The sequence below is a fragment of the Hypomesus transpacificus genome, chromosome 3, assembly GCF_021917145.1.
Source record: "Hypomesus transpacificus isolate Combined female chromosome 3, fHypTra1, whole genome shotgun sequence".
NCBI classification, from domain to species: domain Eukaryota; kingdom Metazoa; phylum Chordata; class Actinopteri; order Osmeriformes; family Osmeridae; genus Hypomesus; species Hypomesus transpacificus.
In genome coordinates, this window is record NC_061062.1 from 4,963,739 (window position 1) to 4,979,158 (window position 15,420).

At 48.6% G+C, this 15,420-nt stretch overlaps 1 protein-coding gene across 1 annotated transcript in view; it reads left to right on the forward strand.

Annotated features, from left to right (window-relative positions):
• Nucleotides 1-15,391, forward strand: part of syne1b (spectrin repeat containing, nuclear envelope 1b) — a 94,689-nt gene extending 79,298 nt beyond the window's left edge. Inside the window, exons 122-145 of the mRNA XM_047013860.1 lie at nt 195-289; nt 546-780; nt 1,007-1,201; nt 1,918-2,043; nt 2,799-2,954; nt 4,038-4,196; nt 4,409-4,575; nt 4,909-5,071; nt 5,420-5,607; nt 5,835-5,985; nt 6,183-6,365; nt 6,442-6,579; nt 6,824-7,015; nt 7,203-7,521; nt 7,733-7,801; nt 8,309-8,448; nt 8,782-8,908; nt 9,133-9,344; nt 9,771-9,971; nt 10,458-10,586; nt 10,955-11,167; nt 11,444-11,536; nt 12,430-12,488; nt 14,248-15,391. Of these exons, the coding sequence (XP_046869816.1) occupies nt 195-289; nt 546-780; nt 1,007-1,201; nt 1,918-2,043; nt 2,799-2,954; nt 4,038-4,196; nt 4,409-4,575; nt 4,909-5,071; nt 5,420-5,607; nt 5,835-5,985; nt 6,183-6,365; nt 6,442-6,579; nt 6,824-7,015; nt 7,203-7,521; nt 7,733-7,801; nt 8,309-8,448; nt 8,782-8,908; nt 9,133-9,344; nt 9,771-9,971; nt 10,458-10,586; nt 10,955-11,167; nt 11,444-11,536; nt 12,430-12,488; nt 14,248-14,506 (3,969 nt within the window). The 3' untranslated portion in view covers nt 14,507-15,391. The remainder of the gene's footprint in view (nt 1-194; nt 290-545; nt 781-1,006; nt 1,202-1,917; nt 2,044-2,798; nt 2,955-4,037; nt 4,197-4,408; nt 4,576-4,908; nt 5,072-5,419; nt 5,608-5,834; nt 5,986-6,182; nt 6,366-6,441; nt 6,580-6,823; nt 7,016-7,202; nt 7,522-7,732; nt 7,802-8,308; nt 8,449-8,781; nt 8,909-9,132; nt 9,345-9,770; nt 9,972-10,457; nt 10,587-10,954; nt 11,168-11,443; nt 11,537-12,429; nt 12,489-14,247) is intronic.
• Nucleotides 15,392-15,420: the final 29 nt, after the last annotated feature.

Sequence of the window (15,420 nt, forward strand, 5' to 3'; positions counted from 1 at the left end):
AAATTCTATTCTGCACACAAAGGCTCTAAAGAGGAGCCCATTGTAGGTCTACAACGTAGACCCTGGGTTTCAAGTGTCAAGTCTATCCACCATTTCTAACATGTACAACAGGTACACTGGAATCCCTAGGTCTGCTCCTCTCAGCAGTGTCCGGTCAGTCACGTGACCATCCTTGGCTTGTGTCGTCTCCACAGCTGTTCCAGGCTGAGATGTTTAGTCGTCAGCAGATCCTCCACTCCATCATTAGCGACGGTCAGAGGATGTTGGAGCAGGGCCAGGTGGACGACAGGTAAGGACATCACTTCCACTTCCCTTAAGAGGAAACTGCACTTTGAATCTCACTCTCCCCTGTAGCTGGACATGCTTCACCTGTATGACACCATTCAAATCAAATACAACTTTTCGGGGAGTTTAGCAGAAAAACCTGTAGATGAGCACCCATAAAGCTATGATTATAATCTATATTATATATTAATTTACTGCAGGACAGTCTATGAATGGCGTAGTTCTTTCTTAAAACCGTCAACATAACCCCTGTTCCTCAGGGATGAGTTCAACCTGAAGCTGACACTGTTGAGTAACCAGTGGCAGGGCGTGGTGCGGCGGGCGCAACAAAGGCGGGGCATCATCGACAGCCTGATCCGCCAGTGGCAGCGCTACCGGGAGATGGCTGAGAAGCTGAGGAAGTGGCTGGTGGAGGTGTCCCACCCCTCGGAGCCCCTCCGGACGGGGGCCCCTGTGCCCCTGCAGCAGGCCCGCGCCATGCTGGATGCTGTTCAGGTACCCTGGAGCGGTGGCTGGATGTGGGACCGAGCTGTGGCTGTTGGTTGATGTCTAACTTCCCTGCCCTCCTCTCCTTGTTCTTTCCATTCCCCTGACCTCCATCTCCCCATTCTCCCACCCTCCTCTCTCTTCATTACCACCCTCCCTCCCTTTCTTCCATCCTTCTTCCCTTCATCCTCCCACCTTCCTCTCCTTTCATCCCATCCCCCCCCCCTCCCCCCAGCTGAAAGAGAAGGTGCTGCAGCGCCAGCAGGGCAGCTACATCCTGACGGTGGAGGCGGGACGGCAGCTGCTGCTGTCGGCCGACAGCCGGGCGGAGGCGTCCCTCCAGGAGGAACTGACGGACGTGCAGGAGCGCTGGCGGCATGCCAACCTCTGTCTGGAGGAGCAGAGGAAGGAGCTGGTCACCCTGCTGAAGGTAGGTCAGGAACACAGCCCCTGTCCAGCAGGGCTGATGCTAACCCTAACCCTGCTGAAGGTCTGTCAGGAACACAGCCCCTGTCCAGCAGGGCTGATGCTAACCCTAACCCTGCTGAAGGTATGTCAGGAACACAGCCCCTGTCCAGCAGGGCTGATGCTAACCCTAACCCTGCTGAAGGTAAGTCAGGAACACTGGAGGTGTAGGATACACCGTGGATGTCTGAAAGGACACTGATGACCTACGGACTGTTCGTAACCTTTCAACACAGTCCCTGTTAACGACTGCGTTTCACTCCATTTACTAAATGGCCGCCGATCGGTTGTACCCGTCCGCAATAAAGATGGAAACATTTAGAAAGCTCGCCTTTCGGCTCAGGACGGATGACAACCAATTCTGATCAGAACACAGGAGTTTCACAACTCCTTCGCAGTATCTTGTCAGTATCCCTAAAAATGCCATAATTTGAATCAACCATAATGGATACCGCCCTGTCCACCAAGATAAATACTGTATTTGAAAAGTCTGGTAGCAATGTCCACCAAGACAAGTACTGAATGAGATGTAGGCATCACTGTTTGTAGTATGCAGTCGAAGATAAGATTAAACCAAACGTTATTAATCGGCAAACTAGAAATGAATGAATATTTAAAATAATGGTTGCTACTAAGTAGTAACCCTGTGTGGGTGTGTGTGTGTGTGTGTGTGTCCGGCAGGACTGGGAGCGCTGTGAGAGTGGTATTGAGGGTTCTCTGGAGAAGCTGAGGGCCTTTAAACGTCAGCTGTCCCAGCCTCTCCCAGACCACCATGAGGATCTGCAGGCAGAACTGATGCGCTGCAAGGTGTGTAGTCTCATAGTGTGTGTGTGTGTGTCTACCTCATCTCCTGAACTGATATTCAAAACCACACATAAAGGGACTTTGGAATACTAAGTGCCTAATAAGAGCTGAAGTGGTTTATTACATATTGTGATCATTTTGTTAAGTCACTCAAAGGAGTGTTTTAAGAACCGGAAAATTGTAGGAGGCTGAAAACGTCTCCTATTTCAGCTTGTCGTCAAACCATTACAGACATCTCTTTTACTTAAATGTAACTCATTTGTGTGTAATTACTTTAAGTACAAGTTGTGTGTGTTTACATGACAAGTCATGTCCTCACTGACCCTTAAACACAAGAGAGTCTCTCAGTCACCATGTGCCCAGAGATAGCTTGGGCCATTACACATAAACCCAACTGACACCCTTTAGGTCCTAATCTAATTGCTACATTTCTTCACAACACTCGACATTAATCAGCAGCTGTTTACCCATTGTGCTTTGGAGATCCTAAGCTTAGTACATGTCCAACTTTCTCCTTCAGAGTGAAATACCTACAAATCTACTTTTAAATGTATTTTATGTTTAGCACTGAAGATGTGTTGTGTTGAACTATGAATGCAGCCTCACATTACAGAGTAAGGTCGACTGGAGACTTTGGATTGTGGGGTTGTTTTAGCAGCTGGACTGGCCAAATCAACCCTAGTGATCATCATCATCTGTCATCCCAGTCCCCAATGAAACCTAGATGATTCATTGAGAGATGTTGTGCGTTCCTGCAGGACCTGGAGAGCACGTTTGACGGCTGGACGGAGGACCTGGCCCACCTGACGGTGCTGCGGGAGTCTCTGTCGTGCTATGTCGGCTCCGACGACCTCTCCGTCCTGCAGGAGCGGGTGGAGCTGCTGCAACGCCAGTGGGTGGAGATCTGTCACCAGGTAAAGCTCACCGCCGCGGTTACGACACACCAGCATCACGCGCCCTCTAGCTGAACGAGAGAGTCGGCGGGAGAGATCGAGAGAGGAGAGAGATGGGTTCTTTATTCAACCCCAAGGAGTAATTGAGTTGGTGAAGTCAAATGAGTCAAGCGGAAAGCAGGTTATCCACAAGCAGGGGCGGTTTTAGGCACGGGCAGACCGGGCAGCCGCCCAGGGCGGCATTTTTTCATGTCACGTGGGGGGCACACGAGCATTTAAAAAAAAAGAAATCTCTGTGCAGTTTTCTCTTATCGATCATTTCTGTTTGTGGGGAATTTGCGAATTTGCGAATTTGCGAGTACCCAAATGGGGCTGCTGATGTCATGAAAATGAAAGTGGCTCTTTTACAGCTTGTTCTGACTTTAGGAGGAAGAATAAGTCTTGAACTGAGCTGCTGGCGGTAGCTTGACATTAGGAAATTGCCTGTGTCTGATGAACATTGAAGGACAGTGACAAACCATATGGTTGATTTTTGAAATGGTTGAAATATGACAGATCTGTCCAATGTATTCATTTAGTTGAAACCTTATCGCATGTGACAAACTGGTGATTTGAACCCACAACCTCTTGACATGCCGTCAGATGCTCCACCACTGAACTGTATCCATCGGACCTGTGAGAGGTTTTTGAATGATCTGGCATTGTATCCTCGCTGTATTTTTGCAGAGCTGGTTACAAGCTCTGATGCATGTCGATTCAGACAAGACAGAGTGAGACTAGAGAAACCACAATGTAGAACAGGACATGCTTTTTTTGAGTCTACATCCGGCGTATGCGGATGTACTGCAGATACCACAGTGACAGGAAGTGTGTCTGGAGACATCTTTATATCACAGATTCTTGTCATTGCTGAGCTGTGCTCCGGTCCTGGATGTGGCAGTTTTTATTTATCAGCACATGCCACGAAGGTTCTTAGACTAGGTTGTAGAAATATTTGATCCATAATGTATGTTATCTCTTGAATTTGTCTTGAAGCTTGTGATTCATGCGACCACCTCCCACAGGGTACAGTATGTATTGACCTGTGTGTGTGTGTGTGCCCAGCTGTCTCTGCGCAGGCAGCAGGTGAGTGAGAAGCTGAATGAGTGGGCTGTCTTCAACGAGAAAAACAAGGACCTTTGTGAGTGGCTCACCCAGATGGAGAGCAAGGTGGCCCAGAATGGAGACATCAGCATCGAGGAGATGATCGAGAAGCTGCGCAAGGTGATCGCCCGTTGCACGCACACACACAGGCAGACAAACACACGCACAAACAGACACTGATATGCACGCAGACGCACACACACCTGGCGACACGCGCTGTAAACAAACAGAAAAACAAGATTGAGTCCACAGATTAACATTCATGTTAATAATCGACCCAGGCCCGTCCAGGATCCCTAAGTACCCACTGGGCGTGTGCGTGTCGTCTCCAGGACTACCAGGAGGAGATCGCCGTGGCGCAAGAGAACAAGCAGCAGCTGCAGCAGATCGGAGAGCGTCTGGCCCGGGCCAGCCATGAGACCAAGGCCTCTGAGATCGAACACAAGCTCAGCATGGTGGGCCAGCGATGGCAGCACCTCCTGGACCTCATAGGAGCCAGGTGAGGTCATGGAGACACCACCTTCTGATGCTGGAGGACAGCGTACACGTCCAGAACCTGGGGATGAGGCTGGAGAGAAGCCGTGGTCACTCTAGATCATTTGTGTCATGAAAACATTTTTTACAAACATTTTAGGATTAGTTAGGAGTTGGCACAGACAGGGTGGAACATAAAAAAACAGTGCAGAGTGAGAGTAGTGGTGTTGGAAACTGGTATCATACATTCCTTTGGCAAAAGTTTTTATACAAAGAGATGTGGGTGGGGGATTTGAACCTAGGACCTCTTGAATCATAGTGAAGTGTTCCACCGCCCTTGTTGTGTGTCCCCTGCCAGGGTAAAGAAGCTGAGGGAGACCCTGGTGGCGGTGCAGCAGCTGGACAAGAACATGAGCACCCTGCGCTCCTGGCTGGCCCACATCGAAGCAGAGCTGTCCAAACCCCTGGTCTATGACACCTGCGATGCCCAGGAGATCACCAGGAAGCTGGACCTGCAGCAGGTAGCTGGACACCCTTCTGGACTGACAGAGCTTTGACACCCAGGAAATGTCTTAATATAACTGTACATCCACATCTAATACCTTAACTCGTTCAGACCAGCTGTTCATTGGGTTAGTTAAGTGATGACTGTGTAGTTTTGAAGATTAATCACTGGAATTATTCAGCAATAATCTTGCATTTCATTTTCTTGCCTTCTCTCTCTGCCCACCTCCGGTGGCAGTTACAACCCAGTTTCTTCACCTTCCTCTCCTTTCTCCGTCCCCCCCTAGTCTCCAGCAGCAGCAGTAATAAGCCATTAACAATCCAGCATTCTCACCAAACCCTCACCTCTGGTTCCCCTCCCCCAGGAGCTGCAGCGGGACATCGAGAAGCACAGCACAGGCGTGGCCTCGGTGCTGAACCTGTGTGAAGTGCTGCTGCATGACTGCGATGCCTGCGCCACAGACGCCGACTGTGACTCCATCCAGCAGGCCACGCGCAGCCTGGACCGTCGCTGGAGGAGCATCTGTGCTCTGTCCATGGAGAGGAGGCTCAGGTAGCGGACACACTCTTACCATTCACTGTAGTTAGCTTAGCTAATAATCTTGTTTCCCTGAAAACAGTAGATGTTTTATGCTCATCGTGTACTAGTGGATTAGAAGAGTGAGAACCTCTTCAAGAATCTCCAGGAAGAGGGTCGGAGATCCTTGGTTCACAGCATAGCAGTAAACTGTTTCACTCACAGACCTTGTAAAACCTCCTACTGCTGTTTCTGCTCTCAAGGATTGAGGAGACGTGGCGTTTGTGGCAGAAGTTCCTAGACGACTTCTCATGTTTCGACACGTGGCTGACCACCTCAGAAAAGACTGCCGCCTTGCCCAACTCCTCAGGTGTACTGTACACCGTAGCCAAGGAAGAACTGAAGAAGTTTGAGGTATTTTAACTTAGTATGATATTATTATTATTATAGAGTATTGTATCATATAGAGAGATGATTCTTAATAGAAACGTCATTGTGGTGACCTTGAGTTCTTTGTTGATATGACGGTCTCCTCAAGGCAGGATTTCCTCACTAGGATCCCATTGCTAATTGGATGCTTGTGATGTGTGTTTGGGTTTGCATGTCTCCAGGCCTTCCAGAGGCAGGTCCACGAGAGCCTGACCCAGCTGGAGCTGATCAACAAGCAGTACCGACGCCTGGCCCGGGAGAACCGCACCGACTCCTCCTGCCGCCTGCGGGAGATGGCCCACGACGGGAACCAGCGCTGGGACAACCTGCAGAAGAGGTTGGCCTGCATCCTCCGCAGACTGAAGGTAGAGGACTGCAGCCACACCATTCTCACAAATTCCCTCCCTCCCGGGACTGAAACTAAACATCTGTTTCCTGCAGCACTTCATCTGCCGGAGGGAGGAGTTTGAGACGGCCAGGGACAGCATCCTGGTGTGGCTGACAGAGATGGACCTGCAGCTCACCAACATCGAGCACTTCTCTGAGTGTGACATCCAGGCCAAGATCAAGCAGCTCAGGGTAGGCCCCACCATTGGGCACGAGAGTGATTTATCCTGCCAGTATAATAGCAACAGCGCCCAAGTTCCGCCAACAAAGGTACTTGCGTTTCGCGTTTGATACCTGCGTTTCAGATCGTTTAAATAGGGCCCTATATCTTCTTTTACTGTGTGAATCCCAGTTACCCCAAAACTGGAGTCTCCCTCACCACCACCCCTCAGGTTTGTCGCTCACAAGCACCCTTCTTATGCTCCCTGTCGTTCAGGCCTTCCAGCAGGAGATCTCCCTGACCACGGCCAAGATCGACCACATCTTCCACCAGGGGGAGGCACTGATCGAGAGGAGCGAGCCCCTGGACGCGGCCGTCATCGAGGAGGAGTTGGAGGAGCTGCAGCGCTACTGCCAGGAGGTGTTTGGACGTGTGGAGCGCTACTACAAGAAGCTCATCCGCCTGCCGGTACAAAAGGGGTTGTTGAGAGTAATATATCCCCTGTCTCCCCCCCTACTTCTCTTATTTAATCACAAATTGACACTGTTACCTTGGTTATTGTACTGGTAGAAAACATCCAAGACCCAGCGATTACCCAACTTTATCTGTTGGGAAGTATTTGCTGAGTACGTTAAGCACGGCCCTCTTCACACAGCTGACAGACGACGAACACGACGTCTCCTTCTCGGAGCTGGACGAGCCGGGGGACTTGTCCGTCCTGCCGTGGAGCGAGCGCCTGGGGGACAGCCTGGCGTCCCCCGCCGCCTCCTCCAGCCGCTCCGTCTCCCTGGCGCAGCCCCTGCGGGCCGAGCGCTCCGGCCGGGACACCCCCGCTAGCGTGGACTCCATCCCCCTGGAGTGGGACCACGACTACGACCTGAGCCGAGGCCTGGAAACGACCGGCCGGGCCCTGGGCTCCGAGCAGCAGGCAGAGGAGGGAGACTTCCTCCAGGGCTCTGCCTCCGCGCTGGTCGGTCAGTACCTCGTCTTCCTATCTCCCGTCAGTGGATAGTACCGGTCCAGTTATGTGGCGGAAAGACACACAGAGACCTCCACACTCACACACGCCTCCGTCCTTCTCGTGCCAAAACGAGACTTATTGGGGGTTGGCTAACAGTCCATCCAGCATTGTGGTGCAGATAGCCTTTGTCTGCTGTATGTGTTCATGTCCATGTTTCCTTGCAGATGTAGTGATCCCAGAGAGCCCTGAGGCCTATGTTGTGCTTACTGAACACACTCTGAGGGCCTCCGCTGGTAGGCAACAGGACCCCCAGCATGCCGCTACGTTTGGGGGAAGAGGGGGGAGGGGGGGGGGTCTGACCTCACTCTTCCAGCCTGCTCACATCCTCGGCACTTTGGTTTTAGTTTTTATCTCTCTCACGCACTGGAGCTTATGAGCAGGCACTGGTTAACCTACATCAACACTACTGTCACTAACTCTACTTTACACTGTCCGTTTTGGTTTTGCGGTGGTTTGAAGCTAACCTCTAGCATTTGGTGGGCATCTTGCGTGTTAAAAAAGCATGCTGGACATTGTGGGTGTGAAGTTTGTCTGTTGTGTCAGTACGGTTTCTAAACACGTCTCAAAAGTTTGGTACTGAGCAGAATTGAAAGATTTTCTCAAAGCGATTTTCAGAGCAACCAAGAGTGACACAACTAAACAAAATACTAAATCTGTGAAATGTACGTCTAAAATCGAGGCAGAAGCCTGTTGAAACATTGGAAGTGCTGTTCTGGTGCTGACTGCCCGTCTGTCCACAGAGAGGGGTTGCTTGGAGAGCCACCTGCTCCAGCTGGACAAGGTTCTGGACTCGAGCCGCTTCCACCTACAGCAGACGGAGAACATCCTGCGGAGCCGCACCCCGACCGGCCCCGAGCTGGACGCCTCCTACATGGGATACGTGAGTACTACGGCTTAATACACGTAGTACTGGCTAATACATAGGATAGGTATACTACTGGTCAATGTAGTACCATGGTAATACACAATGGCCAGGTTTCCCAGATTCGTTAAGAAGCTCTTAGCGTTCAGAGCTTCTTAACGAATCTGGGAAACCCGGCCAATATGAGTAAAGGCACTACTTGCTAATACAGGGGATATCCGCTGGCATTGAGGCAAGGTAAAGAGTTGGAGGTACACGCCTCTGAATGATGTAACAAGTGGTAAAAATGAGAGACATGTGTGACCGGGTGGAAAGTTCTGGAAGTCAGTGAGAGCGCCCTTGTCCCTGCAGATGCGTCTCCTGGGTGAGTGCCGAGGCAGCATCGACACGGTGAAGAGGGTGGGCTTCCAGCTGAAGGAAGAGGAGGACAAGGTGTCTGGCCTGGCGGACCCCAGCAGCTCCGACTCTCAAACCACAGGTGAACCCAGACAGTTTGTTTTGGAGTCAATCATGTCAATTATCACCCCTGTGTCATTATATCTTTGCATTTTTGCTTTATTTACTAAAAAATATATATATTTGTGTCTAAGATTAATTTAACTTAGTAATGTAGAAGGACATTCTTCCTTGTCTATAGGCCTACTATGGTCCAGTTTGGACTAACCTGATAAAAAGCGTTCTCCCTTGCCTGTGCTGCTCCAGGTGTGATCGAGCGCTGGGAGCTGCTGCAGGCTCAGGCCCTGGGCAAGGAGCTGCGCCTGAAGCAGAACCTGCAGCAGTGGCAGCAGTTTAACTCTGACCTGAGCAGTTTGTGGTCGTGGCTGGGCCAGGCAGAAGATGACCTGGAGCAGCAGAGGAGGCTAGACCTCAGCACCGACATCCACACCATCGAGCTGCGCATCAAGAAGCTCAAGGTGGGTTTCGTCCACGTTTAGAGGGTCGAGGGGTTTGGATCCGTTTCCCCGATCTGCAAATGCAAAGGTTTTCAGAATCTTTCAGAAATAATTACATTTATTATTCTGAAAAATAAAATAGAAATGTGGTGGGGGTAGGGTTTGATGGGGTTGGTGCTGGGAAGGAGGGTGTAGTGGGATTCTGTCTCAGATATACAAATGTGAGTGTGATTTTATATACAAGTATATATTAATAAATATATACAGTATGTAGTATACTGTATCAATTCAAATGTACAGTACATGCCATATACTATATTGCAATGCTAAAAAAAATTAAATACATTTATCAAATAATATTTGTCACATCCGAGTGTTCACAAACATACTTCTACCCTGTACGGACAGTCAATCACCAGTCCTCCCCTCCTCTGACGCTGTTAACAGGAGCTCCAGAAGGCCGTGGACAAGCGCAAAGCTATAGTCCTGTCCATCAACCTGTGCAGCGCCGAGTTTGTCCAGTCGGACACGGAGGGCTCCCAGGAGCTGCAGGTCAGGCTGAAGGAGATGAACGACCGCTGGGACCGGCTGGGCTCCTCGCTGGGGGACTGGAGGTCCTCGCTCCAGGACGCCCTCATGCAGTGTCACGTAGGTGTCCTCTGCCTCACTCTCCTTTCGATTCAGTTTGGTTTCCTTAGATTAGCAGATTCTTTCATCCTAGGTAACGTAGAAGATAGGATCCCACCGGTTTAGAGCTTGTGTTTATGCACTAGGCAGGCGAGATGATGGGCATGAGGAAAGTGTATTTACTCTTTGGGATTAGCATGACAGAATATCAGTGAATAATGAAATGGACCTTTTGTGATGTTGTATGTATTTGAGATATGATGATGATGTTGTTGCCAACTACATATTAAATTGATATTTTGTGATGTGGTATTTGAAAAATTATGTTGTTGCACTGTAGCCTGTAAACACAGACTGTTATTCAGCTCTAACCTCTATAATACTGTTAGAACCGTGCACGTCTACACTGTGCACGTGTACACCTTGATTATCTGCTGCTTTTACGACGTGCACTTCTTGTCGCATTGGATGAATAAATGCTGTGTTCTGAACTGGTCTGATGTTTAGGATTTCCATGAGATGAGCCATGGCCTGTTGCTGTGGCTAGAGAACATTGACCGCAGGAGAAACGAGATTGTTCCCATTGACCCCACCAAGGACAGTGATGTCCTCCAGGAACATCACAAAACACTCACGGTACACAATGGTTATGAGTTCATTATCAACATGGTCCATCAGGCACAAATGAATATTTTTAAAAGCAAAGCCCGAAATGCATACAGAAGACAAAAACAATATTCATGAACAGTATCTTGGACGCCCAAGACATATAGCACAGTACTGTATATCTTATAGTTGGTGACTTGTCTCTTTACAACCTGGTTTACAGAGGGTACAACTGCTGAGACGTTTGTGTCTTGGCATTTACATTTATTCATTTAGCAGACGCTTTTATCCAAAGCAAGTCTCAAAACAATCACATTCTGTTTTGGAGGTGACACCTCAGCTGTTGTTTTCTGCGTGAACCCAATCTCAAGGTTCTAAGCCCCCTTCTCCCCATACAGCAAATCAGGAGAGAGCTTCTGGACTCCCAGCTGAAGGTGGCCTCTCTCCAAGACATGTCCCTCCAGCTGCTGGTGAACTCTGATGGCAGCGACTGCCTGGAGGCCAAGGAGAAGGTGCACGTCATTGGGAATCGTCTCAAACTGTTGCTGAAGGAGGTCACCAGAGACCTGAGGGAGCTGGCTAAGATTCTGGACATCACTAGCAGTCAACAGGTGAACAGATACACAGCCGGGCTTGGGCCAGAGGCACTGTGATAAGGACTCGCTCAGAAAATCATCGTAATTTCCTTTTTTGGTTGGTCTTGTCTCTCTCTCGCTCTTTCTAGTTCCTTTTGCAGTCCTTCAGTCTCTTCTTGCTATTTTTTCTCTCTCTGTCTTTATCACTCTCTCTGTCTTTATCACTTTCAGTCACTCTCCCTTACTCCTTCTCTGCCACTTTGCTCTTTTAATAAACTCCCTAACCAACCGTGTCGGTTTGCATCCCTTCAGGATCTGTCCTCGTGGTCGTCGGCTGATGAGCTGGACACCTCCGGTTCCCTCAGCCCCGTGTCAGGCCGCAGCACGCCAAGTCGCCGTCGATCGGTAACGTATAGTCCCAATGCTGCAGACCGCCACCCGAAAAGGAATGTGTTTTGGTGCCCCCTCCTTGAGATACAGTGCATCACATGAGCCCTGAATGCCCGGTTTTAGACCAGAGTCCCCCCTGCACCCCCATGACCCTGGACACACCTCTCTATGACCTCCGACCTTTGGCTCCACCCACCTCCCCTCGCATGTCATCTCCCCCCGCCTCCCCCAGGGGTGGATCCCCCGGAGCATCCTCCCTCTTTTTTCTCTTCTTTCCACTTTTTCCTTTTTGACCTTGCAGCCCTAGTTGTAGACACATTTCATATAATAATTTTTGTTTTTTAAATGATTATTTCCATGATAGATTTCTTCCCTCTGCACCTCCTTCTTAGATTCCCCCTTTCTCTTCCTCTGTTAGATCACTGTAGTCTCTCTGTACTGTAGCAACCAAGGAAAACTTCTTCCTTTGATACCTAACCAGCCTGCCTTGTTGTAACTCAATTCTCAGGAGGGAAAGCTTATGTACTGTAAAATGAACAGCGCCCTGACTAGCAATGACTTTCATCTACATAATACAAGATACATAAGATATTTCTTGATGAATGTGAATGCTATTTCTCTGTTGCCCATAGTAACCTCTGTTTTTCATAGCAGGCATTTTAGCTCAGCATTTAAATTCACTTTGTAACAGCATTACCAACGAGCTGACGCAGTTCAAAGTAATCAGACACTTTGAAAAGGCTGATGCCTTGTCTTTCCATGAGCTAATTCTCACCTTCACACCATTTTATTTTGGGTTGCTGCTCCCCTCTTCCTCATTTGGGATTTCTTTCATCGGTAGCTTTGTCTTTATTTGCCTGGACTGAAACATACTTTCTTTCTTTTACCCCCCTGTTCATTGCAAACAGCCACGGGGCAAATGTAGTCTGTCTCAACCTGGACCCTCTGTGAGCAGTCCACACCGCAGGTACCTTTCTCCTGGTTTCTAGAACACCCAGAAGATAATGGAACTCATCTACCCATGATGCAACAGGAGACCCATTCAGACTCCCTGGAGCCCACTCCCCCCCCCCCCCCTCCTCCCCCTTCTCCTGAATCTCACACTATTTCAGTGACCAGTGTGGGCCTCAGAAACGGCTGTAGATACAAGCTGCTGTTTCTAGGAGGAGAGAACGTCATGTGGAACTCTCGTTCGTACTGGCTCATGACAATGACTTCCATCATCTTCTATATTCTAGACTCTACGTAGAGGCTAGGGTGTTAGACGAGGGTTCCCTCGCACGTCCCGACGCTAAACGTTACGCTAAGAAATACCGCAAGGCCTCTAATTCCGCCGACTTTCCCGGCTGCTTACTGTAATACCGCAAATATATAAATACATTTAAAAAAAAACACAGAGAGCACCTTCTGTGAGTAACATAAACCTTTTCTCTAATCACCTTGGTAACTCTAGAGTGCTAATTCTTCCCCGTCACTGGGAAAGCACACCCTTCCTCCTATTGCCAAGCCAGCAAGCGTCTGCAATGAACAACACAATGGCACAGTCTTCTCTCTCTTTCTCTTTCTCTCTTTCCCTTTTCTCTTTCTTCTTCTTGTGTGTCACATCTGTTCTTCTATCTCACCAACTAATCCACCATCTCCCCCCTCCTCCTCCTCCTTGTCCAATCTGCCATCTTTGGGTCTCGCCTCCCAGGTCTCAAGGTCTGAAGTGTTAAGGGGTTGTTCTTGACTTGAGCGTCAGACAGACATCACTCTAGCCTCTAGCTACCTGAAGTCAGGCCTCATCTGTGCAGTCCAGTATAGGGGTGTGATAGACCTCAGCTAAGGTGTAAGCTAAGCCAGGAATACAGGTGGGCCTGGGGCAGCTTCATTATAAACAGACTGTCCCCTTTTAATTCATTGTTACATGCATCCACTGTTTAACCCTTGGTTTATGTGTAGTGTATGTACCTGAATACCTGTTTCGCTGTCAGTATATTATGTATTTTAGACAATGTAAGTAGCTGTCCCAGCTGGATGAAGTGCCCTTAGAGTCAGTCTGACAGTAGCCAGTGTGAACAGATGACTTGGTATTCGTATGGGGTGAACTGACACAGAAATGAATAAAAGCTAGAGAGGTAGCCTGTTAATGAGACTGCTTCTGCTCTGAGCCCGTCTTGGCATGCTTTGCAACTACCAGGACAGAATCCCCAAAGAACGCTTCAAACGTCCCATCAAACTGCTACTTGCAGCATGCATCTTGTCTTGTGTCCTAACACCCTCTACAAAGGAATGCCAGCTCTAATGTTTGTTCTGCGGTTTGAATAGGATTGTACCATGCTGAAATGTCTTCATTTTATTCAGTGTATCACATCTATCTGCTCGTCCTTCCAACACCAAATGGAAGTGTTGATCACCAATATCATAGCTAGTTATATCAAAATTACACTTGGTATTAATACTTTGGCATGATTTTGACTTACTCCATCATTCATAATGAGTTTAACTTGTTAGCCTAGGTCACTCGATCAAGGTTGTGAAACCTGCACACTGCCCATTACAGCCGCAGACACATAACCGACATACCGCCAGCACTCATCATGACATTGGTGACTCAAATGCCCAGACAGAGAGGGATCTGTGACTGTTCCCATCAGAGGACGCTCTGATGGTCTAAACGTGTCTTGTCGGCATTGTCCTGTTGTCGTGTCGTTCCCTCTCTCTCCCCCCTCCCCTCCCCGGCGCAGGTCACGCAAAGGCGATGGGTCCGCTTCCTGCCCTTCTGACCCCGAGACAACGCCGCCACTGCCGCCCCGCCCTGCGTCCTTCCTGCGGCGCGTCCTGTGGGTGGCGCTGCCCCTGCAGGTCCTCATGCTGCTCCTGCTGCTGGCTGTGGCCTGGTTGGTGCCCCTGACCGAGGACGATTACACTTGTTCTCAGTCCAACAACTTTGCCCGCTCCTTTTACCCCATGCTCAGCTACACCAATGGCCCCCCGCCTGTGTGAGCCCTGCTGTGGGGACCAGGCGGGGGTAGAGGCCGGCCTGGGATTCCAGTCCAACTGGAACCCTCGTGTTTGGGTCCCACCTTGATGATGGAGTCAAATCAGATCAATCTGAGACCAGATCTGTGAATCTGATCCTGGACACGGCTCCGCTGGGTTGTAACACTGTTGCTGTTCCACGTTAACCAGTCTGTGTCTGTAGTGTGCTACTCTTAGGCGAAAAGCAACAGTTTTTTCCTACGTAATGCTCTGCCAATTCTCTGTGGAGACTTTGGCATGAGAACCAAAAATAAGTTGTGACTGCAAGGCTGGAACTGTTAAACTGTTCAACAAGGAGGCAGATGGGTCTCTAGAACTAGCTAACCATGACACCTTTTGTTATGTTTGACAATGGAAAAAAATTTGCTTGTAAGTTTGCTTGTAACCACTGAACATTTGTAAAATAACATGTCAAGATATCTTATATTGCAATTATTTTTTTACATGTATTTTGGCATGCAGTTTATTTACAGTTACTATGTTTCCAGGTGTGTTAGTGTTTAATAGTTGACTTTTACGAATTATTGTGACTGGATGTAAGAATCTATTTAACCTGAATTGTCGAACATGTGTACGTTAAACAAACAAAATCATGAAAGTCTTATATTATCAGATGAGAAGATTGAACACCTTTCAAATATGTCGGCCATGTACTTTACATCCTTTGTTATTTTTTAACTGCCGATATCTAATATATTAGCAATTAATATTGAAAATTGTAATGTATTAAAAACTCCATATATTTTGTATGGCTCTATGTCAGTGTTAAATGTATCACAGTCCAGAATTATTGAATAAGTTCTGTATATAACAATATAAATGTATAACTGGCCCAAATTCACAAACATTGAATGCCAATTGCAATTTGATTGTGTCTT